This window comes from Vicugna pacos, chromosome 18, assembly GCF_048564905.1.
Source record: "Vicugna pacos chromosome 18, VicPac4, whole genome shotgun sequence".
Lineage (NCBI taxonomy): Eukaryota > Metazoa > Chordata > Mammalia > Artiodactyla > Camelidae > Vicugna > Vicugna pacos.
Genome location: NC_133004.1, coordinates 20,884,408 through 20,911,304, shown reverse-complemented (window position 1 = coordinate 20,911,304; position 26,897 = coordinate 20,884,408). Strand labels below are relative to the sequence as shown.

At 56.0% G+C, this 26,897-nt stretch overlaps 1 protein-coding gene across 1 annotated transcript; it reads right to left on the bottom strand.

Moving 5' to 3' along the window:
* On the bottom strand, positions 1–26,818 carry KCTD5 (potassium channel tetramerization domain containing 5). Its single transcript, XM_072942488.1, has 6 exons — positions 26,529–26,818; positions 14,807–14,915; positions 12,883–12,974; positions 10,941–11,036; positions 8,103–8,228; positions 1–1,725 (listed from the first exon to the last, which is right to left on the bottom strand). Exons 1-6 carry the CDS (start codon positions 26,778–26,780, stop codon positions 1,696–1,698), a joined length of 705 nt encoding a protein of 234 aa, XP_072798589.1. The 5' UTR covers positions 26,781–26,818; the 3' UTR covers positions 1–1,695.
* Between the last annotated feature and the right edge of the window lie 79 nt (positions 26,819–26,897).

The following is a 26,897-nucleotide window of genomic DNA, read 5'->3' as shown; positions in this document are numbered from 1 at the left end:
CTCATTCATAAATACACAATTTTATTAGCTATTTTCAGGGGAAACTTAGGCATTAAACTGTAAGCTGATAAAATACGGATACCTAAAAAAGTACAAAAGTATAAATATCCCCTTAGAATAAATTTTAGTGAATTAAGTCTTAATATTTTTAAATTAAAAAAACCCACAAGCCTATCTATTATGTCAAGGTCACAAACCAAACGACGCTAAGCGGCCAGCAGCGCCCCACAGGTGCACCCCGAGGCCAAGAAGGGCCGCCCACCTCCGTGGGCTCCTCGGGGAGGCCGGGTCCCCAGGGGCTAAGTGTGCCCTATAGAAAGGTTGCTATAAACAGGTGAAGCCAAACATTTAACAAGATACAACAGACCTTACAAAAAGGAGGAGGTAAGTCCTAGGTGCTAGAGAACTTGGTTAATCAGGTAATATTGGCAAAGAAGGAGAGGGCACAGGCGAGAAGCCTCCAAAAGCATCTGAACCTGATGTGCTGGGGCCTCGGCCTGAGGCGGGGTGGCCCCAGCGGTTGGTGCGCACAGCTCCCCTGGGAGCCGAAGGTTAGGAAGCAGAGAGCCGCCCACCGAGCCAGATCCCCCAGAATGACAGTCCCCATGACCGGCCGAGGCAGGTCTGTTCTCGAAGCATGCGGACAGTGGTTTTCAAAGGAATCCTAGTAGCTCCAACATCATGTCAGGGGGCAGAGCCCATGCGGGCTGCGTGTGAAGTCCCAAACACCCCAGAAGTGTCAGAGAGAACTGCATAGTTATACAAAGAGAACGAGAGAGCCGGCAAGAGAGAGATGTCTGTGATGCGCTGTAAACATCCAATTTTCAACATGACCCGGAGTTTCAGCTCCAGAAGCCAGGTGGACAGGCCTCCCACCCCGACCTCCAACCCAGGCGAGACCAAGGCACTGATGGGCGCCAGCTCCCCTCGAGCCCTCGGGTGGGTCGGATGAGGCAAAACTTGTACCTCCCTTTAAATGACTTAACAGATCAGCCCAAAAGGCAGCAGCCCTTTTAGGCATTTCTAAGAAGTAAAAGCATTGGGTAGTCTATCCACATTGGGAAAGAAAGGATGCAAAGGTTTCTCACACGAAAATTACAAATGGAGAAGCTGTGACTGTGCCAGGCCCAGTCAGGCCAGGGAAGCCCAGCTCTAAAGGAGGCCCAGGAAGTAGTGAACACGTGGAGGCTGGGAGAAGCCCCAACCGATCACATCTGGGAGGCAGAGCAGACGCCCTGCCCCAGGGCCCAGGGCCTGGTGTGTGCAAGGGCGACTAGCAGACACCCAGAGCCCAGGGCTGCGGCACTGTGGCCACTTACTACCAGCGAGGCCAGGGCTCCGTTACAGACTGTTTATGTAGCACCAAGAACGCTGTCCTTTAAATGATCTTCGGTGATTAAAGGGGTCAGTCAGGAGCGTCCTGCCTCAGGCCCGAGTGGCACTTGGGAAAGCCAAGCTGAGGTCCCCATGGAGACGCCCACTGGGGCAGCGTGCCACCTTTGAGTGGGGACGCCTGTCCTCAGACAGCTGGTCCCGTCTCTCACCACCCACCTCAGAGGCAAAAAAGGAGTCACACCCAGATCTCTAGAGAAATTGTCAAAAGCAGGTTTCTTCTCACGGCCGAGCTTCCTCGACACAGCGGATCATTGCTTCTCAGGAAAAGGTACGTTTCCTCAGCTGTCAACACTGTGATCCTCACATCCTTGAACCTCGTTCTTGCAAAATCTGAAAATGCCAAATGCAGACAGTGAGGACTAGGGCCTTGACTGAAAAGGCAGCCGGCAGCCAGCTGGGAACTTGGTGGCCCTGAGTTGGGTGGAGCCCACCACGGGCCAGGGTCCAAGAGCAGGTGTGGCCCAGGCCAGCTGCAGGCAGAGACATCACTGTGCAGGCCTGGCTCCGCCCACCTTCAGGCCCCACACAGGGCAGGCCCCCCAGCTCTCCCCACCCTCCATCCTAGCCTGACGTCAGAAGGACTTGGAAAGTGGTGAACTGTGGAGGCTGTGAGAAACCACCAAGCAATCATGCCTGGAAGGCCGCAGGGGGCCTGTCCCCCCCATGCCTCCTGAGACTCATGGGCATAGCCCCAGGACCCGCGGCATCTCTCCCGATGGTCTCCTGAGGGTGAGAGGCTCTCAGTTCCTGAAGGTGCCAAAGCCCACCTGGGGTTTAGCTGCCCATCTGACAGGCACTGACTCCTGACGTTCTCTCCAGCCCAGCTGGATTCTGAGCCAAACACACATATGTGTGACCAGGGTCCCCAGGGACCCACCCCAACCTACCCCTCTTCTTTCTTCCACCCTCCACTGCAAACCATGTCCCCTCCACCCTGCACCTGGTCAACAACCCAGACACCTGGGACTCTGGGCCTGCCCTGTCACCCCCACAACCATACCTGCCAACTCGTTCTGCACACTGCCTGCCTGGCTGGGGTCGTAACTGTACCTGGACCACCCACCTCAAGGGAGTCAGCCCCCTCCTCGCTATAGCCAGACAGGACTCTATAGGCCACAAACCTGACCCCACTGGGGGACTATGCCATCCCTGTGGAGCCTGCTACCCCTCAACCACCATCCTTGACCCTCTCACTCCCACGCCTCCTCAGCGTCTCAGAGCCTGAGCAGTATCCCCATCTCCCTCACCACTAGAATTATCTGTGCCTCCCATCTTCCCCCAAATCAGGCTGGCAGCTCCTCAAGGCCTGGAGCCAGCTGGAGGTAGAAGCCCACATGAGCCAGGGGTCAATTTAGAGCTGGCAAAGTGTGCTGTCTCGGTATGTCAAGTGCGGCTGCTAAGCACCAGGTGATCAGGATCAAAAAGCCACACAAGTCCCAGCCTGGCCCGACCACGCCCAGGCTGGCGCTGAAAGATGACCCTCCCTGCAATCCCATCGGCAGCTCAAGAATGGCCTCCCGGGGGCATTTTCCACTTGAATTTCTGGCTGAGAGAGATACAGCCCTGAGGACACTGTGTGTCACTGAGCCCTGGCACAATACGGGGACATGCCCAGGAGGGCCTGGCGGGCAGCAGGTAAAGTTCTCAGGTTCTCAAGCACCTAGGCAACCCTGACCTCCTGCTCACCAGCCAGGATGGCTGGCCAGAGCCATGCAGCCAGTCACTCACGTTTCCTGAGGGCTTGTTCTGAATGACTCAAGAGAAGCGCAGGTTCCGCGGAGATGCTGCAGCCCATCCTGATGCACGCCACAGCCCTGCTGTCCCTAGGCTGTGCCCACTGTGTCTCTGACGGCTCCCCAAGCCCGTAAGTTCAGCAGGGCCTGCCTTCTCACTGGGAAAGCCCGGGAAGACCTTGCCAGAGGGACAGAGTCAGAGGTCGTACATTGGGGTGGGTGAAGCTATGTCCCTGCTCAGCCCACAAGGTCCCTCTGGCCCCCAAGGCACTAGTCCCACAAGGGTCTGCCGCCCTGTCATCTTGGTTGTTTGCTGGGAAAGCTGGAGTCTGTGGGGGCCCGGGAACAGAGAGCTGCTCACTCTGTGGGGGCCCAGCAGAGCAGAGGGAGCATCTGAGTTCACGGGATGAAGTGGTGGAAGCGATGAGGCCCATGTAACCATCACGTGGCCTGGAAGCGAGCTGACAACACAGGAGGAGCCACCCCACCAGAGCCGGAGCCCCAACAACTGTCTCCTAAGGAGGATCTGTGACAGTCACGGCCCTGTCTGTCCTGGTCAGACTCTCACCTGGGCCACTGCCCACAAGGTCTGAGTCGGGCCGCAGGGACTGGGTGGGATGAGCACAGTGTGCAGCACCCCCGTGGTGGGCCTAGGCGGAGTGGCATCACTTCACCCTGCGACACCCAGGCCCCAGGGCCCACTCCAAGGCTGCCCTGGTGACCAGCCCATGCTCGCCCCTCCCACAGTCCAGACCCCTGCGTTAGGGCCACCGAAGAAGCTCCTGTAAGCAGATGCAAAGTCTGTAACTAGGCTGGGGGGAAGTGGTGTTGAAAGAGGCCCCTCCTTCCTCCTGGAGGCTGGCCCAGCAGCTGCCAGCAGGCATGACTCCTCCATGCTCACGAGGGCTCCTGCCCGCCCCCCACATTCCCCCAGTCTCGTGTTCCCATCATGGTTCACCATCGGCCCAGGCCAAAGTCAAGCTGAACCCCTAAGGTGCAGCCACTCCAAACCGAAATGGGCCACAAATGCCAACTACATGCCTGATTTCAGAGACTTTGAGAAGAGGCAAGTAAAACACTTCAGTGATTTTCTGGCTCAAATGACAATATTATGCGCTTACTAGGTAATAATATTAGCATAAGTTTCACATTTCCTTTTACTTCCTTAACGTGGCTACCAGGAAGTTTAAAAGCACAGATGGAGGGCGTGCTGCACGCCCCCTGGTCAGTGCCAGTCCAGATCAGGGGCCAGCAAGCTTTTTCTTAAAGGACCAGATAGTAAATATTTAAGGATTTCTGGGTCAAACAGCAAAACTGTTATGTACTTACATAATCACCAGAAAAATAACATTAAAAACATAAAAGCTGTTCTTAGTCTGTGACCCCTAGACTAGACCTCTCATGGCTGGTTGTTGGCGTTCCGTGCTTGGCTGGCCGCAGGCTTTTCCCGAACTCCTCCCAGGAGGAGGCTGAAGGTCCCCACCTGCCGGGCTCAGCAGGGAAGCTCCCTGCTCTCTGGGCCTCGACCTCCCCTGCACCAGTCAAGGGAGCAGACCAGACGCCCTCTGATGACAGAGAACCTAGGAAGCAGCAGGGACTTGGGGAGCAGCTGGGGGCCGAGAAGGCATCATGGAGTCTCTACCATGGGGCCAACAGGAGAGTCCACACAGACTCCTCTCCACCAGCATTCCTCGCCTGTGGCATAGGGGAGCAGGGGTGTCGTGGGCTTGGCGTCAGGATCACGGCCCACCCTCTGTGGCATAAGCCCTGATTCCACAGCCCTGAGCCCATGGGTGGCCTGGCAACAAGATGGGAACACTGGCAGGCTGGGGGCTGCCTGTCCCCAGGAGGTGCAGGCCCATGTCCTTGCTAACATCCATGGGAAGGGGGCCTTTCCTAAGTCTGACACACACAGTGCTCAGGCCCCCAGCCACAGTCCCAACCCCACCCACATGGGCATCCTTGGGGGACAGACAGCCGTGCCACTAGACAGACTGGCTCCACTGCAGATCTACACAGTTGGCATCTACTGTGGAAGGTTCTCTGTCAACTACAGGCATGAGATGGATGCAGTGGAGGAGGGGCTGGGGTCAAAGAAGCTAAGGTACCAGGTCAGTTTCCAGGGCAGCAGGCTCACCATGACATTTACACTTAATCTGAGTCATCCCCATCGTGACCCGTGTCCTCATCGTCACTCTGGCTCGGCATGCAGCAGGCGGCAGGGAGGAGAAGAAGAGAGGGCACCGTCAGTGCAGGGTGAGGCAGGAGGCCACGGAGGGAAGCCCACCCAGACAGGCCACGAGGAGGCAGTGGAGAGCACAGGTGCTTAGGGCCAGGGGCCGCAGCTGTGTGTGTGACGAGGCACAGGCCAGCCTCATCCAGATCACACCACGAGGAAGGTACAGGCTCAGTGTCTCACTAGCCCCGTCAACCCTGGGCCTTGGCATTCCCAAAGTTCCAGAGTTTTCTTCCCTCTGTGTCCTGAAGAACTAAACCTTGCCCAAACACAGGTCTGGCTTTTGCCCTCAGCTCTGGGGAGGCCATGACCTCCAGGCCACACCAGACAGTCTGACCGTGTGATGGAGGGTGGGGTCAGCTGGCCAGGGGCCTGGAGACTGTGATCAGGCACATGGGTGTTCTATCATTGATCAATAATCATGCCTACGTGCCCGAGCCCAGTAAAACCTTTGGACACAGAGGCTGGGGGAGCATCCGTGGTGGGCAATGCTCCGTGCACATCGCCACAAGCCCTGACTCCACGAGCAGCACCTTTGTGACGCAAGCTCCATGTCAGGCACACTTCCTGGCCTCCATCCGACACACCCTCCCCTGGCAGGTCTGAGCCCTACCCCTCTGTGCTTCCTGTGATAAACTGTAACCATGAGCAGAACCGCACTCAGTGAGTTGACTCCTCCCAACAGATCATGGAATCGGAGAATGGTTTGGGAAGGCCCTGAATTTGGGGTTGATGGCAGCCATTCCTGGGTGGACTGGTCCCCTCACAGAGTTGCCCCACCACCCTCATCCATTCTTTCCTGTTATTTCCACCTTGACAAAGGGTGGCTGGCCCATGCCTCGGGCACCCAGTGAGCAGGTCCACAGTGGTGACCCTCACTGCCCCCAGAACACGGAATGCTGCCCTAACAAGATTGTGCATAGGGGTCCCTAAATTACGACTGCCAATCTGGCCGTGACAGTTTTCCATGGCTCTCTGGAGGCTCCGGCTATGATCCACTTCCATGACAGCTCCTGCCACTGCCCCAACTTAGAAGCCACTGTGGCCGCCACACTTCAGAGCCAGGTATTTTTGGAGAGAGAAATAGGGCCTTGTTTTCAATGGCAAAGGGATTTGGGGTCACGCCTGGAGCTCCCTCAGCAGACGCATCCTTTCTGCAGCTGAAAAGCCACCTGACGGAAATGAGCTCGGGCGGCTGCCCTGGTGAGCTCGCCTATGAGAATTTTTCAAGTTCAGAAATAAAAGCTTCTAAAAATAGACAATGTACAACAAAGCCCTGCAAACGCTCAGAGAGAGATGGCTCCTTGTGAGGCTGGGGGCTCCCAGGAGGTACAGTCGTCTCCTACCCCAACTCAACAAGAAGCACATCCCTAGGTGAGGCACTGGGGCCCCTCTGTTCCCAGTGGACCACGGAGACCCACGCTGACCCCGTGACATCCTGTCCTGAGAGGCAACGGAACAGCCTGGACCCAGCACACACAGCCACAGGCGCCCACGCAGGCCAGGGGGTGGGGGGTGGAGGGAGTGGTGGGAGGACTCTGGAGGCCCCAGGGCCCTAGTCATGCTGGAGTGAAAAGGCTGCCACGAGCCCGGTGGAGGACGGCCACAGGCGTGGCAATCTGCCATCCATTGCCAAGCCCACACCTCCCAGGAAGACCCTGAAAGGCTCACAGGGCAGCTCTAGGCAGGCAGGGGCCAGGGTGACATCTGGCCAAGAGCCTGAGAAGCATTTGGGAGTCCCTGGCTTAATGTCATCAGTTAAAACCCTCCTGTCTCCAGCCTTTCCCACACCCACTCCTAGCACCCCTTGACAGAACACCTGAGCTTTCCACCAGGGCCACCGAGCCTGGCCACCACAGATCCCCTGGATCCCTTCAGAGCTGGCTGCGGAACCATTCAGGCACCACCTGGCTCAAAGGTCCAGGAGTCCTGCCCAGGCCGATGGATGCTGGACTCCACAAGAACAGACATAGCTGGAGGCCCCAGCCTCAGGAATGAGCCCAGACAAGATGCCAGTAGAAGCTGTAGCCTCCAGGCAAGGCCAGCAGCTGCTCCCTACTACAGGGCTGGCCATGTTCACCCTGGCTCCTTGGGAGACAGAAGAGTCAGACATTCAGCAGGGAGCCAGCGCAGTTCAACAGGAACCGGCCAGTGCTGGGCAAGGCAACACTCCATGGAGTCTAAAAATCACAAAATCTGCAGGACTTGCTCTGTTTACAAAGCAGCATGACTTCCCAGCCTGGGATGGATGTATCCAAGACAGGTGCAGCTCAGGAGGTCCTGCCCCCCAGCTTTGACATCCCAAGTCCCCAGAAAAATAGCCCACAGTGGCTTAAACTTAAAAGTGTAGCCCCTACTGGTAGGTTTGGAAGACAACACTTCCAGGAACAACCCTGCTGGTTAGAAGAGAGGTGGGAGGAGGGCCGGGGCTGTGGAAGCCACAGGGGCTCACCCTGCAGGGAGCCTGTGCCCAAAGACCGCTCGCTCCACCACCCGTGTCCTGTGGATGGACGTGTCCTTCATCCCAGGACTCTGCTTCTGATACATCAGGTGAGAATTACGTGACGACGGACAAGAAGTGCGAGGCTGAGCATGCCACTAGGAAGCCGGTGTGGCCAGAAGAACCAACAAGGATAGTAAGAAATGACATAGCTTCAAGGAGAGAAACTCAGCCCTGCTGCGGGCATCCCCGACTTTACCTGCACCCACTGCGGGCCGCGGGCCGCAGCATCACCCACCTTGGCCTTCTCACTGGGCTCACTGGTCGTGCCATATGAGGAGTTGTGCAGTTCCTTGGAGACCACGCAGAGGAACTCAGCCTGGTCCTCACTCCCGTAGTTGTAGGAGGAGCCGATGCTGACCAGCTGGGAGGAGAGAAGGCCAGAGGGATGTGGGCAGAGAGCCACATGTGCACCTGGCTCAGCCCGCCCACCAGGAGGGAAACAGCCTGCAAAGACCCACGGCAAGGATGGCCAACACTCAGGGAAACCAAGGGACAGGGTTCAGCCAAGAGATTTTTAATGAACTTATGGAAAATCAAGTCCTCAAACCACCATACTCAGGCACACAGGCACCTGCACAAACATGCCACCACACACATAAAACATGTGGGATGGCCAGCTCTTCCCTGGGTTTCTGGCTGGGCCCATGGGGATGCCGAGGGACCCAGTGAGGGGAGCACAGTGCTGGAGTGTGGGGGGGGTGGGCAGGCAGTGGGATGGTGGCCCTCTGCTCCCTCCTTACACACTCACGCACGTGAGGGCGAACTCCTCCCCAGGGAAGCCAGGACTGACCCTTCCTCACCCTGGGGCTACTGACCGAGAAAGGCAGACACCAGTGGTGGGAGGGGAGGTCGGCAGGGGGCCGTGCTGGTTCTCACAGGCTCAGGAGGAGCCAAAAGTCCAGCTGCCCGAATCTCCAAGACAGAGGTTGGGCCATGGCTCCATGGGCCTCAGCCACAGTCTCGGTCTATATGGGCCCATGGCAGACATGCCCACAGCCCTGCATCCTCATGGGCCTCTAGGTCACCACCACAGCCACACAGGAGTCAAGGGCCGGCCCACTTGCTCCAGCCCATCCCAGAGCCACCAAGGGCTTTGTGATTTTAAATGCAAAATTACTCAAAAGAAAACCACTACAATTATAGCGAAGCTACCAGTGCTGATTATTAAGCCAACTCCTGGAAGGCCCTTCGACCTTCAGCTTCTCTGCTGATGAATCTGCCCAGGAGAGGTCAGGGAGGGGGACGCAGTGAGTACAGCCAAGCGAGAGGGGTGCTCAGGTCTGCCCAGAGACCATGTCTTCACGAGGCACGCAAGCCCCTCCAGAACCCGCTGGGAGCCTCGCTCTGGCCTTGTCACTGATCACTGGGCAGCCTGGGTTCGCAATCGCCACGTCACAGGGTCCCGGGTGCCAGCCCCACTTCCCCTGCCGCAGTTCCAGCCCCTGCTTCTGGGAGGCAGACAAGTGAACTAACATGCTTCTGGTTCTGGGGCTGCACTGGCATAAACCTGGAGGAGGATGTCCCCGAGGGAGGAAATGGGCAAAACAGGTGAGACTCGGGGGAAGAGAGGAACCATCTCTGCGGTGGAGTTGGAATCCACCCAGAGGAGCTCAGGATCAAGTCCCCAGGTTGGTCAGGGGGAGGGAGACACCCAGGCAGGAGGCAGGGGAACCTTTCTCCCTTCTAGCTGGAGAGCCAAACGGGGCTTAACTCTGACAAAGGGTGACCTAGTTCACAGATCCTAAACTGGCGACTGCCACTCAGGTTATGCCAGGCTCCCCACCTAGGGGTGGTGGGTAATTTCTGTCCCTGCATGAGCCTGGCGTGACTGTGACGGGGTCAGAGTGTGAGGAATGCAAATGCAACCACAGGAGCCTCCCTGGACTCCTGGTGGCTGCGCCCCCCCCACTGCAGGGTGGGACACAAATGCTGACTACACCTCTCTTTCATGACATTTTACGGGGACTCTAGGCATTCTACAACATGACTCATTAATCAAAAGACTCCAAAAAAGAGGTAGCCTTAATTACAAGGGAGGTCAGGGTGATCCCTTAATTTCCTGCTGTGGACAGAACCTGCCCCAGACAGAAGCTGGCAACAGAGGAGACTCTCAGGAGCCAGAGGGGGCCTGGCGAGCAGGGTGGCTGCTACCTGGGGCTAGGGCCCCACACCTGCTCTCTACCCTTCCCGACCAGCGCAGGGGGCTAGGGCCTGGGCAGGTCATAGCCCGAACCTCAGAGTCTCTGCCTGAGAAAGAGGAAAAATGACAATGAGCTCAAGGGGAAGGTCCTGCCCACTCCGAGGACATCCCTGCCATGTTCCAAGGTCCACAGGTAACGGATGGCAGTTCCGAAGGACGAGAGCCAGCGCGCACGTGGAAACAAACACCAGAGCCCATGGAGGGAGGGACAGAGGGAGGCAAAAGGACTCGGTATACACAGATTGTCACATCAGCCCCAGCAAAAGTAGAGCTGAGGAAAGTAAAGGGCACAGCTGGCCAGAACCTGCAGCATCTTTCCGATCAAGGGCAGGACGGGCGCTGAGGAGCCACAGAGCAGCCCCACCAGAAAGGGCATCTGTGCCAACGGCAGCACAGAGGTGCCAGGAGCTGCCATCTGCTCAGCCAACATGGAAGGGGCCAGCAGGGGCTGGGCAGACACGGGAGGGGACATGGAGGTGGGGCCAGGCTAGGAGGCACTCAGGATGTCAATCCCACACACACAGAGATGCTACAGAACAGCAGAGAACACCCCTCCACCCCAGAAGAATGGGCTAGAATAAGAATAACTGCAGAGAGAAGACTGGGGAGGAAGCGGGAGTGGGGGACCCTAAGAACAACTCCCCCCTGCCCCACCCAAGCGCCTGTGACCAATTCAATTAGGACCGGGCACAGGCACTGTTCATGAGATATACCTAGGACGACAGTGACAGGGGCCCGTGTTCCCAGGAACCGCAGGCCGCCCAATGTCTCATTACCAGTCCCTGGGGCCAGCCGCCCTGGGGACCCTGTAGGGCCTTTATTATTAAAAGTTCCACCGCACTGCCAGCTCCCATCACCCAGGGGGCCCTTTACCTGCTCAAACTTCCAGCCGTCAGACATGGTGGACACCATCTGCGTGAGCTCCTCTTCCTGACACTGTAGCACGCGGTACACGTGCTTCACTGGCACCTGCGAGAATGACGGCCACGGGTGAGAGGGCCACTTGCCCCGCCTGGCCACCCTGCCCCCTGTGCTAACCCTGGGACTGCCTGGCAGGGGACCCAGGCAGGCAGACGTCTCCTTCCACCTCTCGGGCTCACGTCATGATGCCCAAAGGAACCCCAAGCGCATCCACCAAAGCAAAACAAACACACTGGAACAGCTGCCGTATTCTGCTTCCCCGTCCGCCTCTAAAAATATTTCCATTTCTAAATTCCAAAATAAAATGAGTCATGTCCCTGAAATCCCAGAAGCACCTGTGGCTAGATGTAAACACATGAGGACACCCATTTTCATGCCTTAGGGGAATCACACCAAGTGTCTGAATTAAGGGAGGGCCTCAAGAGCCAGGCAGGGCCAGCCTCAGCCCTGCTCTTAGAAAAAGCTCTCAGACACGCACAGCAGCTCAGATATGAGCCCGAAGATCTTCTGATCTGCTCACCCTCCGCTGAGCGACATTCCAAACGTGGTCTCGGGGAGCCACCAGCAGTAGATCCACCCTGACACAGCTGCCACTCCCGCTACAGGTGGCAGCCCGACACAGCACGCTAGTGACAAGGCCATAGCTCTTAGAACCCTGGCCATCATCACGCAGCCCAGGTGCTGTCATTTGTGATAATGAATGACACTGTGAGACCTAATCTGACCTGCTAGTCCCCTGGGCGGGGGAATCGTCACCTCTACCATGTGGAGGGGGAGACAATCAAAGAGGTTTGCTATGGGCCCAGGTCACATGGTTCATAATCAGGGCAGCTGGGCAGAGAGGAAGGAGGCGGCAAACTGGCCAGAAATGATCAGGGAGACTGTGGACACATCTGTCCCTCCTCTGTCCCTTCCCACTGTCCCCTCCCACTGTCCTGGCACGCCAGGAGCTCCTGCAGCAAAGAGAAAGCTGGGGGCTGCATGGTGGGGGGCCCCAGCCTCCCACTGCAGTCACTGCACTGTGCCCCTCCCCAGACCCTTGACCAGCCACTCTGAGTGGCCAGGTGGTCAGCGAGTCTCTTCACAAAAGCCAAGAGGTGGAGCTCAGGGCCTGCAGGTGCCCAGTGGGAAAGTCCATAGGGAGCGGAGAGTGGCAGTGGAAGGATTCTCAGTGGAGACTCTTCAGGTAGTGATAGCAGCTCTGAGGGAACAAGCGCTCTGCAGCATCTTCCTGGCGGAGGTAACTCACTGGGCAAGGGTCTGGCGCTCTGCTCCGTAGCACTGAGCTGGTGCCACAGCAAAAACTAATGCCTTAGACCCTCTGGTGCCTCCCTTCATGGATGGTGCTAGACACACCTTCTGTGACAACACTGGCTTGGTGGGCAGCAGAGTGGCCGTGCTGGCTCCAGCACTGCTCACTGTGGCCAAGTGTGAATGGGTCCCGTATAGGGATCTGCCCACAGGGAACACTGTTCAGCACAAAGGGCACTGGCTGAGCCCTTCTTTCCAAGCAAAGGCCAAGTCCACACACCTGCAGAACCCTACCTCCACTGTCACTACCGGCTCCCCCATGCTCTCCCTGGGCCACGTGGGCCCTTGGAACAGCTTGAGCATATGGCTGCCACAGGGCTTTTGCACTCATGCTGCCCTGCCTGCAATCTCTTCCCGAGGCGGCCACGCACTCAAGCCCCATGGAGGCCGCCTGCTCTCCTGCCCCTCTTCACCCCCATGGGACCTCTCGCCCCCTGGAGTGGGCATCAGCTGGCAGCACCGCAGGAGGCAGCTAGAGGGCGGGCCACGGGCGCCAGGGCAACTCCAGGGAGGAGGGAGGGGAGCGAGCTGTGCCTTCACGCCAGGCCTAGGAAGCTTCTGGCACATTAGTCACTGGTCTCACCTGTGATGTTTTGCTGTCTCGCTCTCTAATTTTGTCCTTTACAAGTTTTATTAGTGAGGTGATATTGTAAAACTCTGCTTCCTCCAGTACCCCTAGAAAAAAGAAAAATAACTGCAGTTTTCACCAGATGAAAGAATATGGCTGTGCCTCTGCTGGCCTGCAGTGGCCCCGGCGCCCCGCTCGGCCCAGACCCCTGGAAGCGCTCAGCCCCCGTACTACCCTCCCACAGACTCTGTGCAGGCCCTGCGGGCTCTCGGGGCCCCAGGATGGGGGACAGAGGGCTCAGTCGAGGAAAGGGTATGTCTGCCAGATGCATGCCTGGCCCGAGTCCCTCCACGTGACCTGCTGGGTACAGAGTTCACACACAGTCCCCACGCAGTGCACTCGGGATGTCACTTGGGCCTCTCCCCTCCACACCTGCAGCTGTCTGTCCTAGGCTAACAGGTGGCCTTGTGCAGGTCTCCACGTCACTCAGGTAGAATACGGCTGGTTGAGACGCTGCTCCCAGCTGCAGGACTTGTGCCAACTTGGGAACCCCCCTTTTCCCAAAGACTGCCGTCAGCAACATTCCCTCTTGAGGGGCTCTGGACCTCTAGGACACTCTGAAGAATGAATCGAAGGGGCTCTGCTTGGGGCTCCTTGTGGGTATTCCAGGTTTGGTGAATGCCTCCTGGTGCCGTGCCCAGTTGTCCTGACCAGGCCTTGCTCTGCACAGCAGGGTCCCTGTGCTGGCAGCACCAGAGGCTCAGAGATGTGGACCCTGGCCATCTGACCAGCTCGAGCTGGAGGCCAACGAGTTCCCTAGCGACTCGACAAAGCAGAGGGTGGGGACAGCAGCTGCCCAGGCAGACACCTTTCTCAGGGTCCCAAAGGAGGTGCACCAAGAATGTCACTTCTTAGGATGACATGTGGAGACATCCTATCAACCCTTCCCCTTTGATCCACAGGTGGGGATGGTGGGGTGTAAATAAGCACTGGAAACCATAGGATAAGCGCTTGGGCCTGAAAGGCACGGCCTCCCTCGGTCTGGACACTCCAAGGGCTGTGCTCAGAGGGGCAGGTGGAAAGGGCACATGTATGGGCGTTTCCCCTGAAGGCAGGTGAGCGAGGCCAGGTGGCAAGGCCTGATCCCCGGCAAGTACCCTTCCTAAACAAATCATGTTGGGAACAGGCTGCAAAATGAAGTTTAGCCTAGAATGGCACAGCTGCATGCAGAGAAGACATGTCAGTGTGCACACATGAAAAAGATACTGCCAAAGACACACACAGTCGGAGGCCGAGAAGAGAAGCAAAGTAAGATGAGCTAGAGCTGAAGGAGGGAGAGGGCACAGCTCCATACAGGCAGTCATCCCGGGACCACAAGCACAGGAGAATGAAAGAGCCCTGGGCTCTCAGGACCCCAAGACTCCAAGCTGGGCCAATGCCCTAACCTGAACCAGCATCCCACTCCACATGACCAGAGGGGAACACAGCAGGGCATCTGCGAAGGCAGGCAGAACTGGGGTCGGGGGGGACACAAGAATCCCCCAGAAGCAAAGAAGGTACAGGCCCAAGGGCTGTTAACCAAGGCAACCAGAAGAATGAGTGCCTCTCAGGGGCAGGAGCCCGAGCCCCCGAGGCACCACAGACTAGACTCTTTAAGGCAGGAGAGGGGTTGCAGTCCCCAGCCAGCCCCGACCCGCGCTGGATTGTCTTCGCTCCCTGGAGGAAGAAAAGGGGAACGGTCAGCATCAAGCAGCCCTTTGGCCTTTGAGACAAGTGTCTGTTGCCTCGTGGGACACATTTGTGAGGACGTGGGGGAGCAAGTGAGGAGACTCTGGCACTTGCAGGAGGGCAGGGGCTCTGGGACACACTTTGCAGGGTGACTTGGGCTTGGAGGGGCCAAGTCTAAGTGGACCAATGGGCAGCCCTGCCAGCGACTCACCTTCCTCTGCGAGGTCTTTGTTAATGACCAACTTCCCGTGTCTCAGGTAGTTCAGCACAGGCCCGAAGTAGGTGGGGTCTCTGTCGATTAAATAGGCACCTGTTTCATCCTACAAAGATAACACACCACAGTGAATTCTCAACGAGAAAACGCCATCCCCACAGCCAGGCCACATGCTGGAGAGACGCGGGCAGTTTGCGTCTAACCCACAACCGGACCCGATCAGTGTTCGCGGCGCTGACCCTCATCTGTCGCCAGTGCACGTGAAGCCAAATTTGAGCTCTGTAGTGTCCACGTGGTCTCTCTTCATGTACTCTGAGGCAAGGGGACTGTGTATGAGGCCCCTTTCTTCACAGCTCCAAAATTCCTGAAAGTTTGTCCTTTTGTCATTTTAGGAACCACCCACCAAGAGTGACCTAATGCGCTCTCCCTCACAGGATGTTCTAAAGGCAGGGCTGAACCCCAAAGGGTCAGGATCTGAAGGATACTGCAGCCCAGGCCTCCCTTGCTCATTTCAGGGCTCCTCCTGGGCCAATGTGCAGGGCTGGAGGTCAGAAGCCCATAGAGTAGAGCCTTGTTTTCCGGGGCAAGGTGACCCCAGAGCTTCCCAGTGATTGTAGATCTCCAAGGAGGCCTCATGGGTGGCAGTTCCTGGAGTCTGAGCTATCTACAAACAGACCCTCAGAAGGTACCCTTCTGTACTTGGGCTGGCCCCAGCTCCTCCCCCAGGGACCAGGCCCTTTCTGAGTGTCAGGGATTCTCACAGCCCATGGGCTTCAAAGTCAGCTCAGTGGCCACTGAAGCTGTAGCCAGGGAGGTGGCCACAGTCCTCACACAAAGAACCCGCCAGAGTGGAGCCCTGTGGAAGCCCACAGAGTGCACGGGTGTGGGAGGGTCTTTGGCGAAAGACAAGAGCCACCGCTGTCTGCATGGAAGCGACAGAGCCCTGGCATCCATTGCACGCCTGTCTGGGTCTGCTGGCCCACACTGCCTTCCAGTGGGGCTACCATGATGCTGAGGACCAAACAGCTCTTCCCTCCATACCAGCCCACCTGCCCTCCCCAGGCAGAGGTGCCTGGTACCTGATCAACGGCTCCAGGAGGGCAGCAGGTGCCAAGGCCTTGGCTCTGAGACAAGAAGGTGACTGTAAATCAGTAGGAGAGTCGATGTGGCCTCCCTGTCCAGAGGGCGCCACCCGGGACACAGGTGAGGTCCTCAGCAGGCAAGGGCCATGGAGATGTGGGAGCAGCTGGCCGGCTGAGGCCCCAGGAGCACAGTGTGAGGCATCTTGCCAGGGGAGGTGGTGTGCGCCCACAGGCACCAGAGCTCACACCCACAGGGAGGCAGGAGGTGTCTCAACCATGAAGCAACATGCTGTTTTAGGGCCCTATTTCTCATTCACAGGCATCACATTCTGGCATTTTGTGTAGCAGAACTTGGTGGTTTCAAGGGCTTCCCTCTGTAGCCCATAAAGCCATGAAAGCCTACTCTTAGATGAAATCAATGAGGGGTGCTGGGACCCAGAGCTGCATTCACTGGTTGGCAGGCCCCACTCATCCCAGAGCCTCTGCACCCCTTCTCTCTCCCGGAGACCACAGGCACTCGGCCCAGTCCCCGGCCTCGAAAGGTCACCGCCAGGTCCCACCATGGGCCTTCTGTGCCCAAGGGCAGCACCCAACCACACACGAACCCCCAACTTCATCCTCATGTCCTATCCACTGAAGGAAGCACTGATCAGACCCTATCCCATGGGCCCCTGCCCCCCGGCCTGGCTCCCTTAGCCTTTTCTCCCAACTCCTGGAGACCCCTACTGTTCCCCAAGCAAGGATCAGCTTCCAGAAGAATGGTGCTTCAGCGGCTGTGATGGTGAAAACGGCCCCCATTTCCTAAAAAGGGCTGAGATCTGGGAAGAAAGGGGTGGGGCTGCCACAACCTGGAATCCAGAGGCTCTTCTCTGTCCCCCCTCCCATGAGAGAAGAGCACAAGCGTGACATCTGCCTGTCACCAAGCCCAGGAATTATGCGTCGGTGCACTGCTACCTCGGCAGACAGCTGGCAGAAGGTCTTCAAGGAAAGATCAGATTCAGCTAGGGCTCATCTCCACCCTCAGGACACCCCAGGGAGCCTTCCTCGTCACATGGGCCAAGGCATCTAGGGCTAGGCATCTCGCTCAGCACTGGGATCCAGGGGAGAGGAAGAGGAAGAGTACTCAGCCAACAGTGTGCTGAGAGCACAAGACACAGAGATGTGACCCGGCCTTCGAAGCCTGGAGGGACAGGGGATGGGACAGAGAAGGAGACAAGGGGCCAGGTGAGAGGGCCGCTGCCCAGAGCAGAGGGAACATGGACGGGAGCCCAGACAAGGCACTGGAGAGCTGGGGATGGGCCTCCAGACACTAGGCTGACGCCGAGGAGGGCAGGGCTGGGGAGGCATGTGCAGGTCACGCTGCTCTCCCTTTCTGAGGCTCCAGCCCCACAGGAGCAGTTTTTCCACTCAAAAACCCCATGGTCAAGTCACTGAAGGAAGTCCTACCCCAGGCCTGGCCTCTCAGCTCAGAGCACACTGCGCCCGTGGGGCACTCCCAACACCAGCCATGGGCTCCTCCAGGCCAGGCTCATGCATGGCCCCTGGCACCACAGATGGGGGCACAGAGCCAAGGTGTGATGGAAGCATGGAAATCCAAACCCCTCAGGGCCCAGACTCATGATCAGCTACTCCAAGGTGCATCACTCCTTCGATCCAGGCCTCAGTTTCCCCACCTGTCAAATGAGATATTCAGCCAAGATGATGCCAGGGGCCCTTCTGGCTCTAGGGGTCAATGTCTCTTCCTTGGGGCGACAGGGCTGGGCTCATGGCCTGTCAGGGGCGGAGGGGGGCACAAATTCCAAGGCAGTGGAAGCCACGTGCCCTGGCCACAGAGACAGGGAAGCACAGAGCCAAAGCCCTGGAGAGTGGGTGCACATTTGGCCCGGCCCTCGGAAGCCTGCGTCCCCCGCACCAACACCCCACGCAGGAAATGGAAGCAGAGCCTAGGCAGTTCACGGCTTAGCTGAAAAGGCCATGTGAATTCTGCACTTGAATCCTTGCTGTCTTTAATACAAAAAAGTTTTCCCAGAAACCTCAGGGAGGCCATCCTGGGCACTCAGTCAAACATCCTGATTGAGAAAGCTGAGGCGAGAGCACCCCTGGAGAGAGAGCAAGCCAGGGGCTGGGCACTCAGACCCACAATAGAACCTCGGGGAACACCAGCCAGCACCCTGGGGTGACCCCGGACCCAATGCCCAAGCCCCTCTGAAAGTACAGGTGAGGCCAGAGTGGGCTTCAGACGACACCAGGCTTCTCCCACGTGGCATCACCACGCTGAGGGCGGGACGCTCAGTCCGGTGGCTGTCACGCTGGCCCCAGCAGTCCCTCCCAAGAGGGGAGGGCCACCCACCTCGACTGGGATTGCAGGCCCATGGGTGGACCCTGAGATGCTGAAGGGCCTTGTATGACAGGCTGTGTCATCCACAACCAGTGACAAGCCAGCCCAGCCAGCCCCGCTACTGACACGTGGCACTTCACGCGGCTCCCTCCGCAGACTCCACGGGGCTCTCTGACCCAATTTCTTCTCATGGCTTCATTTTGATCAGATGGGCTTCATTAAGAAACAAGGCCAAGGCCCCATGGCCAGGACGGGCCAGGCAGTAGCGTGCGGGAACAGGCTCCAGTACTGGGCGCATCAGAAAGGAGACTTCAGCTTTGACAAGAAGTGTTGGGGGGGGGGGCCCTAAATTCCCCTGGGACCAGAGGACCACAGACCAACTGTCACTTAGATGCACACAGCTGGGAGCAATGTGAAAACCAGCATCTGCATGGGAGCTGTGCTCCAGAGGGGATGATGGCAGCAAAGGCCGGCCCTGAACATAGGTCCTCAGACATTGCTGCTGGGCAGAGCCGACCAGATGGCGACTGACAACAGCGTGAGGGCCCTCAGCACCTCACGTGGCCCCAGGCCTCCATCCTAAGACAGAAATGAAGAAAAAGACCAAACACAGAAAAACAAAAAGTATCCCCAAACCCTAAATTCTGAAGTCTTAGGCTCCCTTATGCAAAAGCATAGAAACTGTCTCTGTGATACCCAAGCCAGCAGCAGGGGTGCCCGCAGAGCGGCTGCTGGCACGCTGCGCTGACGTCGTTCCACTGCCAGCACACAGGAGAACCTCAACATGTGCTCTCGGGACGGTCACACTTACAAGAGACCGCAAGGAACTAGAGGGAGACATTAACGCTGGCTGGGTGCAAGACACGTGGATCTCTCTTCTTCCTCCCTCTCTCTGTCCTCTTCTTGGTTTATGTAACAAGTGTGTGCTACATTTATATAGTGGCGAGGTTTGGATTTTTTTTTGTAAAAGAGCCAGAATTAAGATTGCTTTCTCAACAAATGATTTTCCTCTATTGACTTTCCCCACTTCTCACTGAATGAGCGTATGACCTATTTGTGAATTGTTGGCTTTTAAAATATACATCTAGTCTAAAGACATAAAAAGCGGAAATGCTGGACTTTGCTCTTAAATATTCCATGGACACCACTCCCTGTCCATTACATACTGCTTGGTTGGGGTGGGGGCTCACAGGTGCCCACGTTGGCTGAATCCCACCCCAAGGAGGCTTGGCCTTGGAGGCCAAGCTACCGCTCTCCAGGGTAACTCTGATCCCTGCATCCCTGAGCCTAGGCAGCTGCCAGGCCACAGAGATGACCAACTGGCCATAACCAGGGGCACCCTGCCCGCAGTCATTTCTCCAGACAAACAGATGCAGAGCAGATAATCCTGACTGGAAACCCTGAGTGAGCCCCACCCTGTCCACTCCCTTCCGAGCAGCCCGGCATCCTCAGCCCACAATGCTGCTTAGGAAGCAATGCTCTGAGAGGGCCACTCACCAAAAAACTCCTGAGACCGAGGTTCTCCTGCGTACTTGCGCCAGCTCTGACGTTAAAGGCAGTCTCAAACGCGCCGCCCAGCAAAGCATTGTGGGTCCGGTGTGGGCCGGCCACCCCCTTGACTGGACCATGCACATGGTCCTGAAAATGGCCATCAGGAGCAAGGGTCGAGAATGTTAGGCTCTCATGCAAGATTCTAAATGGAAGTTCATTCAGTTGACACGTCTTACTCTAGCTCCGTGGGGCCTCTGCAGAGCATGCACACCCAGCTCCTTTCAACCACCTTCCCAATTTCCACAGACACACCAGGAAATGGAACATGATCACTACTCTGTGGCAAGAGAAACACATGGCTGCTGGAGACTTGAAATGAAGAGGGCTGAGCATCCCAAACTAAATGCAAGATATACTGTCAAACTTCCCCATTCAAGTCTAACTGTGAAAGCATAGTATTAACTGTGCATCGACACTGGTAATTCACCGATTTAGTAATATTTAGTTTTTACTCTGAAATTATCCATTTTAAGTAACTGTTTCACTTAAAACCTTCACCTCTGCCCTCTTTTCTCTTTTTTCTAGTTTGTCAAATCCATTACCCAGGAGAGGCCTCAGACATCACCAACTACAGATGAGGGAACGGAAGCCCAGAGACCGGGGGCTTGTCCAGGCACTGGATGCACAGAACGGGCCAGGACCCCACTGAGAACTGCGCTAACATGTGTGGGAGTGCCAGCTGCTTCTGACTCGGCTTTCCTTTGGAGACCCCATGATGCCCTGTGTACCCCCAGAGGTTGGGATTCCTCCTGGCACATGCATGGAATAAAGGGAAAGCAAGGGCTCTGGGTGGAGATGGGGTGCACATGTCAGGGCTCCGGGTCATTCCCACCCTCAGGAAACGATCCCTCTCAGATCCCAATCAGCATCCAGCTCTCAGGGCCCTGACCCACAGGGTGACTCCTCAGCCCCAGAATGTGGCTTAGAAACAGAACTCAGAATGACACACACAACTCGAATGAGGCTCACAAAGAGGCAAACACAAGCGGACTTTGGAGGGACCCCCATGCATGAGGCTCTCAGTTCTTCTCCTGGAACAAACGTGCTTCAATTCACCTTCGGTGGGTCCCAACCAAGCCCCATGAACACATGGGGACGGCTCACAGGGACCTTTCAGTTCCATAGGACCAGGGCCCACTTAGAGCAGATGCTACATCAACTGTGCAGATGCAAACAGGAGCCAGGTCACCCCAGGGTGTGGGGCAGTCGTGGGCAGGACACCGTGGGTGGACCTGCCAGCGGAGAGCCACCTGTCCAGGTCACAGCACCATGAATATTCATGTCCCAAGGCCAGGGGACATCCATATGTCCCGATTTCCGAGGCCCTTCCCTCCTTAGGGACACTCCAGCTATGGAACACCTGCACATAAATCTACAGAAGTCACCTTACTTAGCTTGGTGGCCTGTGTGTGTGTGTGTGTGTGTGTGTTGTGTATGTAACATAAAACTGCTGGCACAAGAAAGTCAACTTGAGATGGAAACAGGCGGGAACGACAACTGCCTGGGAGAGAAGCAACAGGAGGAAGAACCAGGGTCCCCAGCTGCAAACCTCCCATGTGGCTCTGCTGGCCTGGAGAAGTAGCTCCCTCAGGCCCACCATCTCCAGTCCCCTGGATGCCAGCCACTCAGGGCTGTCAGACAGGACACTTTGCAGCCAGGATGCCTCACCAAGGGTTTACATCCAGCCCACTGCTTCTGTGAGGCACCTGAGCCCTCCCCGCCAGCTGCTCCCACAGCCACCGCCCTGCTGGCTCCAAGGTGGCCTCTGTTCTCTGCCTACGCTCGGCCCCGCTGGTACATCCAGTGCAGAGTTCACCCTTCCCTCTTGCTGGGGCCAAAGGACAGGCCCAAAGCTCCTATGCCCTTGTCCACCTCCCCTTCCTCACCGGGGACTGTCTGGCGCCCAGCACCACCTGCCTCTCCCTCTCTTGTTTCAAAAAACCTACCTCAGCCTATCTCTAGCAGTGAGGGGCTAGCCCAGCTCATCACCTCCATAACCAGCCCCAACCAAGCCTGCCTTGCAAAACCAGGCCAAGATCCTAGAAGCCTGATTGCCAAGGAAACTAGATCCCACCAGAACATGGACAACGGGGAGAGATGCGCAGTGCACACCCTACCCACCAACTCAGGGGCCTCCTGGATGCCATGAGCCCACCCCAAACACACACAGAGGATGGTACCTGAACTCGGGTTGTGTTCTCCAGGTTCAAGGGCATCAAGTTTCTTATAAGAAAACTCGATGGCTGCCCAGGAAGCTGTGCCCCTCCCCCTTGGCACAGGTTCCAGTGCCCAAAGCTGGGAACCCGCCCTGCAGGGCCTGGCCTAAGATCAGCCCAGAGGGTGGGGTGGAGCATGAAGTGGCAGCCTGGGAAGTAAGGAGACTGAAGGGGCCAGCAGCTGGAGCTCCCCGCCAGCACAGAGGTCTGTGCTGACTGAGTATGTTAAGTGACAAACAGGAACAAAGACATATTGGGAGGGGAAGGAAAAAAGCATTCCTGGTACATTCTAAAAACAAAGTACAAAAGTAAAATAAAGAGTATTAATCTATTTCCTGCAGTGTCCCAGCACCTGGCATGGGGAGGGGTTACACCTCTCATCTTCCTTAATTCTCACAACTCCTCCTCTGTGACTAGGCTCAGAGAGGTACATTAACTTACCCCAAGTCACACAGCACATTATGTTGGGGGTGGAGTCAAAGGCAGGCCTGAGTCCAAAGTCTAACTCTGCCACAACGAAAAATGCTCTGTATCCCCCAGCACCCACATTCTGCCTATTCTATTCGGATCAGAATGTGACAAGCATTCTGAAATTTGAGGGGAGCTGTCCAATTAAGGCCCAGTGAGAGCACAGTGCTTGAGGTGGCCTACTGACACCCTGGCCACACAGACCCCTCTCTGGGGGCCAGAGCCAGCTCCTTCAAAGGACTTGAAAAAGATTGCTGGCCCATTGACTGCTGAGCTGACGAATCTCTGGAGAGAAACCATAAGCACTTACTCCAAGTAAGCACGGCCATGGACAGCTCCTAGAGGAGTGGGCATCCCTGTGTTCCCACAAAACTATTTGCAAAATCAGGCAGGTGGACCACAGTTTTGTGACCACTACTCTAAACAAGACCAGTCACTGCCCTGCTGGACAACAGCAACTAAAGGCTGCCAGTGCAGTTGGCAGAAAGAGGAACTGCTTTGCAGCTGACAACCACTTCCTCCCGGCATCCTTCAGATGGCCCAAAGCGGGAACCTCTGACGCCCCGAAGCAGCTCTGCTCACAAAAGGCGAGTCCTTTCTCAGGACTTTCTGCACCAGCTTGTGGGCTGGCTAGGTCTAAAGGGCCTTTGTACGGGGGCTTTGTGAAAAGGTGACCGCAGCATCCACTAAGAGTGAGCAACCTGTTGCACTGAGGCACCACTGCTCAGGTCCTGAACCAGGCAAGGAGCGGCATGTGGTCAGGGCCACATCCTCCATCAGAGTGTGAAATGAAATGCACCAGGGTCTCAAGACTCCCCTTTTGGCCTCTCATTGGAGCACGCGACACTCGCAGCCTTTTGCCTCTGACTTAGTCACACGGGACATAATCTGCCGTTTCACTCTAAGTAATCCCTACTTCTCTTGCCAAGCAGCTTAAAAGATAGTCCTTCCACCCACACCCCCATCACTTAGTCCTGTCTGTAAAATTCCTTTCACTGTCTTTCTAATCCTGAAACTCTAGCCAACACCAAGTACACCAAGGGTGAGCACTGGCAAAGAACTGCAGATGCCATGACCTGTCATGTGAAACACAGTTTTCTCCAGGCCTAGCTCAGCTGCAGAGACTGACCCCCTCCTCCAAAAAACAAATCCTACTTAATCTGAATGGTTTCCAAGCACCAAGTAGTAGTATTTCCTGTTTCCCTGTAACTCCTAAAGCATCTCTACACTGAAGCAGGGACTGATTCAGCTCTGAACAGACTCTAACCTGTTTTCAACAATGCCACTGGGCCAGGTACCATGGTATACCAAGAGACATACCCCAAATGAATCACATGTCGAGCATTCACAAAGCACTTCCAGTATTACACCTGGCCTGCCCCTAATGGAACATGGGAGAGAAAAATGTCCCAGGATGGCAGGTAAACAGATGCCGAAGTGAATAACGCAGACACAGCCCTGCTGGGGGAAGCATCAGGAGGAAGCGAGAATTCACACTTGGGCTGTCCGTAAAGAGACCTCCCTGGCAGCAGTGGGCCCAGACTCAGAACTTGAGACAAGAGGTTAATGGTTTAGAGGCTTGTGGCATAGTGGGCAGTGGGCCCCAGGCTCAGTCCTGAGACAGGGAGCATGAGGAATTAGGGGAAGGGAGACCAGTTGCAGCCCAGCTCCCCACCCCACCCCCAATCCTGTCTGTCGGCTATTTAAAAAAGCACTCCTCCAGGAAAATGTCCTGTAACCACCTCTCCCATCATGGCTCCATGGCCAAACTCCCCACCAAGACATTCTGCATTTAATAGCAAACTCCAGGCACTCTCCAAGCCCATCAGGTTCCTGGAAGATTCCAGGTCTTTCATTTGTTGGAACTCATCCCCTTTAAGCTTCCCCACCCAACTCCTACCCAGGCACTCCGCAAGCACAGCTGCTCAATAAACACTAGTCAAATGCCCAGCAGGAAATCTTCCATCAGCCCTAAGAATATCTACCAGGTATGCTTTCATTAACCTGAACTGTGAGGTCAGGGCTTGGGAGATTTTTACAGGTGAATCAACATCCTGTGTCTCTTCTATCACATAATTACTAGCGTCCCACATCCCACTTGGCTAAACATCCCCTCCCCTCCACCCTTATCCTCAGATTCCTCACTGAAGGTTTAATTACCTAGGGGTGAATCTCTGGGACATTTCTTCAGCAGAACCAAAGGGGGAAAAAACTGAGAAGAATGAGTACCTTACACATTTTCTCATCTGAAGTACAACACTCTACTACCAAGACTAATGGAAATTAACATTACTCTTTCTGGCAAAAGTCACATCTGTGCCTAAAACCAATCCTCATTTACTATCAACTATTTTATGAGACAGAAACTGTATCTGCTGCATTACAGTCACATTTGAAATTTTGAGTTTACAATTTGGAAATCTAAAATTGGTTAAGTGGATGATAATGTAAAAAGGCAACTACAACACAGATATATCCTGATAGATTAATAACCCTCCCCCAAAGGACTCCTATACAATAAAGCATACTTTTTAAATAGTCTTGACAGTAAAATAAAGGGATGAATTGACTTAACTGTGCAAAGTAGTTAATTGGCTCTGAACCTATTGTCTCAGTTAGTAGACAGTCATTGCCTTAAAACAACCCAATGAACAAGAGCCATGGGAAATCGGACTCAATATATAAGACAGAAACGCTCAAGTCGAGATGCAAGTGAATGACCACCAAGACTCACTATTTAAAAAGAAAAACGAAACAGTAAAACATACACTCACGCTTTAAAAGGAAAACACAGCTAATAAAAGCCTATTTCTATCCTGGACATGACTGTTATTTTCTGGGAGGTCAAGAGTGGAGAGCTTAGCCAAATGACGAATGGAAACAGTGGAGCGTTGGGGAGAGAGGGAACTGGAGCACTGACATCTCAAACCCTGATTTCTACCCATGACGGTGGTTTTGTGGTAACTCGAGTTCTCATTTCCTGATCATAAGATCGTGCCACACTGGGGATGGTCTCCGTCAGGCTTCTGGAACTTGAAGAGGGATCTGAATCTTTCTGGGAAGCCGATGCCTGGCAAACGTTGGGCTGGCAAGGCACAAAGCCAAGCGCAATTACGTAGGCTCAAGTGAAAGACACGGGAAAGTTAGAATAAGGCTTGTGAACTGCCTAGGATAAATATAGGTAACAACTATTCTTCCAACAGAGCCTTTTCTGAGTTTCAGCGCTGTACAGACATATTCCTCTTCACCACACAAGTCTTGTAAAGGTAATAATCACAACAGTTTCTATTATCATCCACACAACAGTACAAACATTTAATCTGATGAAAGACAAGCTGCAAACCAACCTAGAGATTCCTATCCTTCTGAGAGGTCAGTAGAAAAACTGGGTTAATTAGAAAGCAGATTGAAAAAGATTTTCTATCTGGCTTTTCCTTGACACCCTTAAGCCACCCATTAAAATGAGCAACATTTCCTTTGAAAAAATCACTCTATGGACGGCACCTTTTGAGACTGCTGAGTGGCTGCGTGTCGTGGCTGAAAACGATGGAGTGCCAACTCTCTAAATGCAAGTCACTGGGAAAGGCAGGCCACCCGTGTCAACCCCCCTACGCCAACGTTAAGTCAAACGACTGGAATGTGAGATGAGAAGAACGCCAGGGTTCTCTGATTCCAGAGCCGGTGAGTACACTGGGACGGAGAAGAGGTGTTCACACCAGGGGCAAAAGAATCTAGGGAGGAAAAAGTAGATCCATAGCAGAGTCCCAGGTCTGGGAAATCTCCACCGAAAAGCAGAAAGGGTGAGACAGAGGGACACCTCGAGGTGGGGTACTTTCGAGGATGGTGGGCGCCAGAGCGCCGTCCTGTCCTTCCCCGACCCAGGACAAGGAGTCGGGGTTGGGGGCGGGGAGCGCTCGGGTCGAGCTGGCGACCAGGGGAGCGCAGGGCTCGGAGCCCGGGCGGGTCTCCTCAGCGTGGGGCAGGGGGCGTGCAGCGGGGCGGCCCGCAGCGAGCCGCCGACCGGGGCGGCCCGCACCCTCGTGGCTGGCCCGCACGGCCCTCACCTTGTCCGAGTCCAGGTCGGGGTCGGCCTGGCACAAACGGTACAGGAAGGATTTCGGATCCCGGCACAGCGTCTGCCGGGTGGTGAGGAAGTAGGTGCCGCCGACGTTGAGCCGGACCCACTTGGACACGCTGCCGGGACGCTGGGCCAAGGCGCCTAGCCCCGCGCTGCAGCGGCGGCACAGGCCGCCCCCCAGCCCCGCCCCGAGGCCGCCCGGGGCCGGCGGTAACAGCTCGCAGTGATTCTCCGCCATGATCCCAGCAAGCCCCGCCACAGCGCCTCTCCACCGGAAGCGTCCGGCCTTTAATACAGTCCTCCGAGCTCTGTCCCGCCCACGGGTCCGCCCTCGTAAAGCACCCACCCTGGCGTC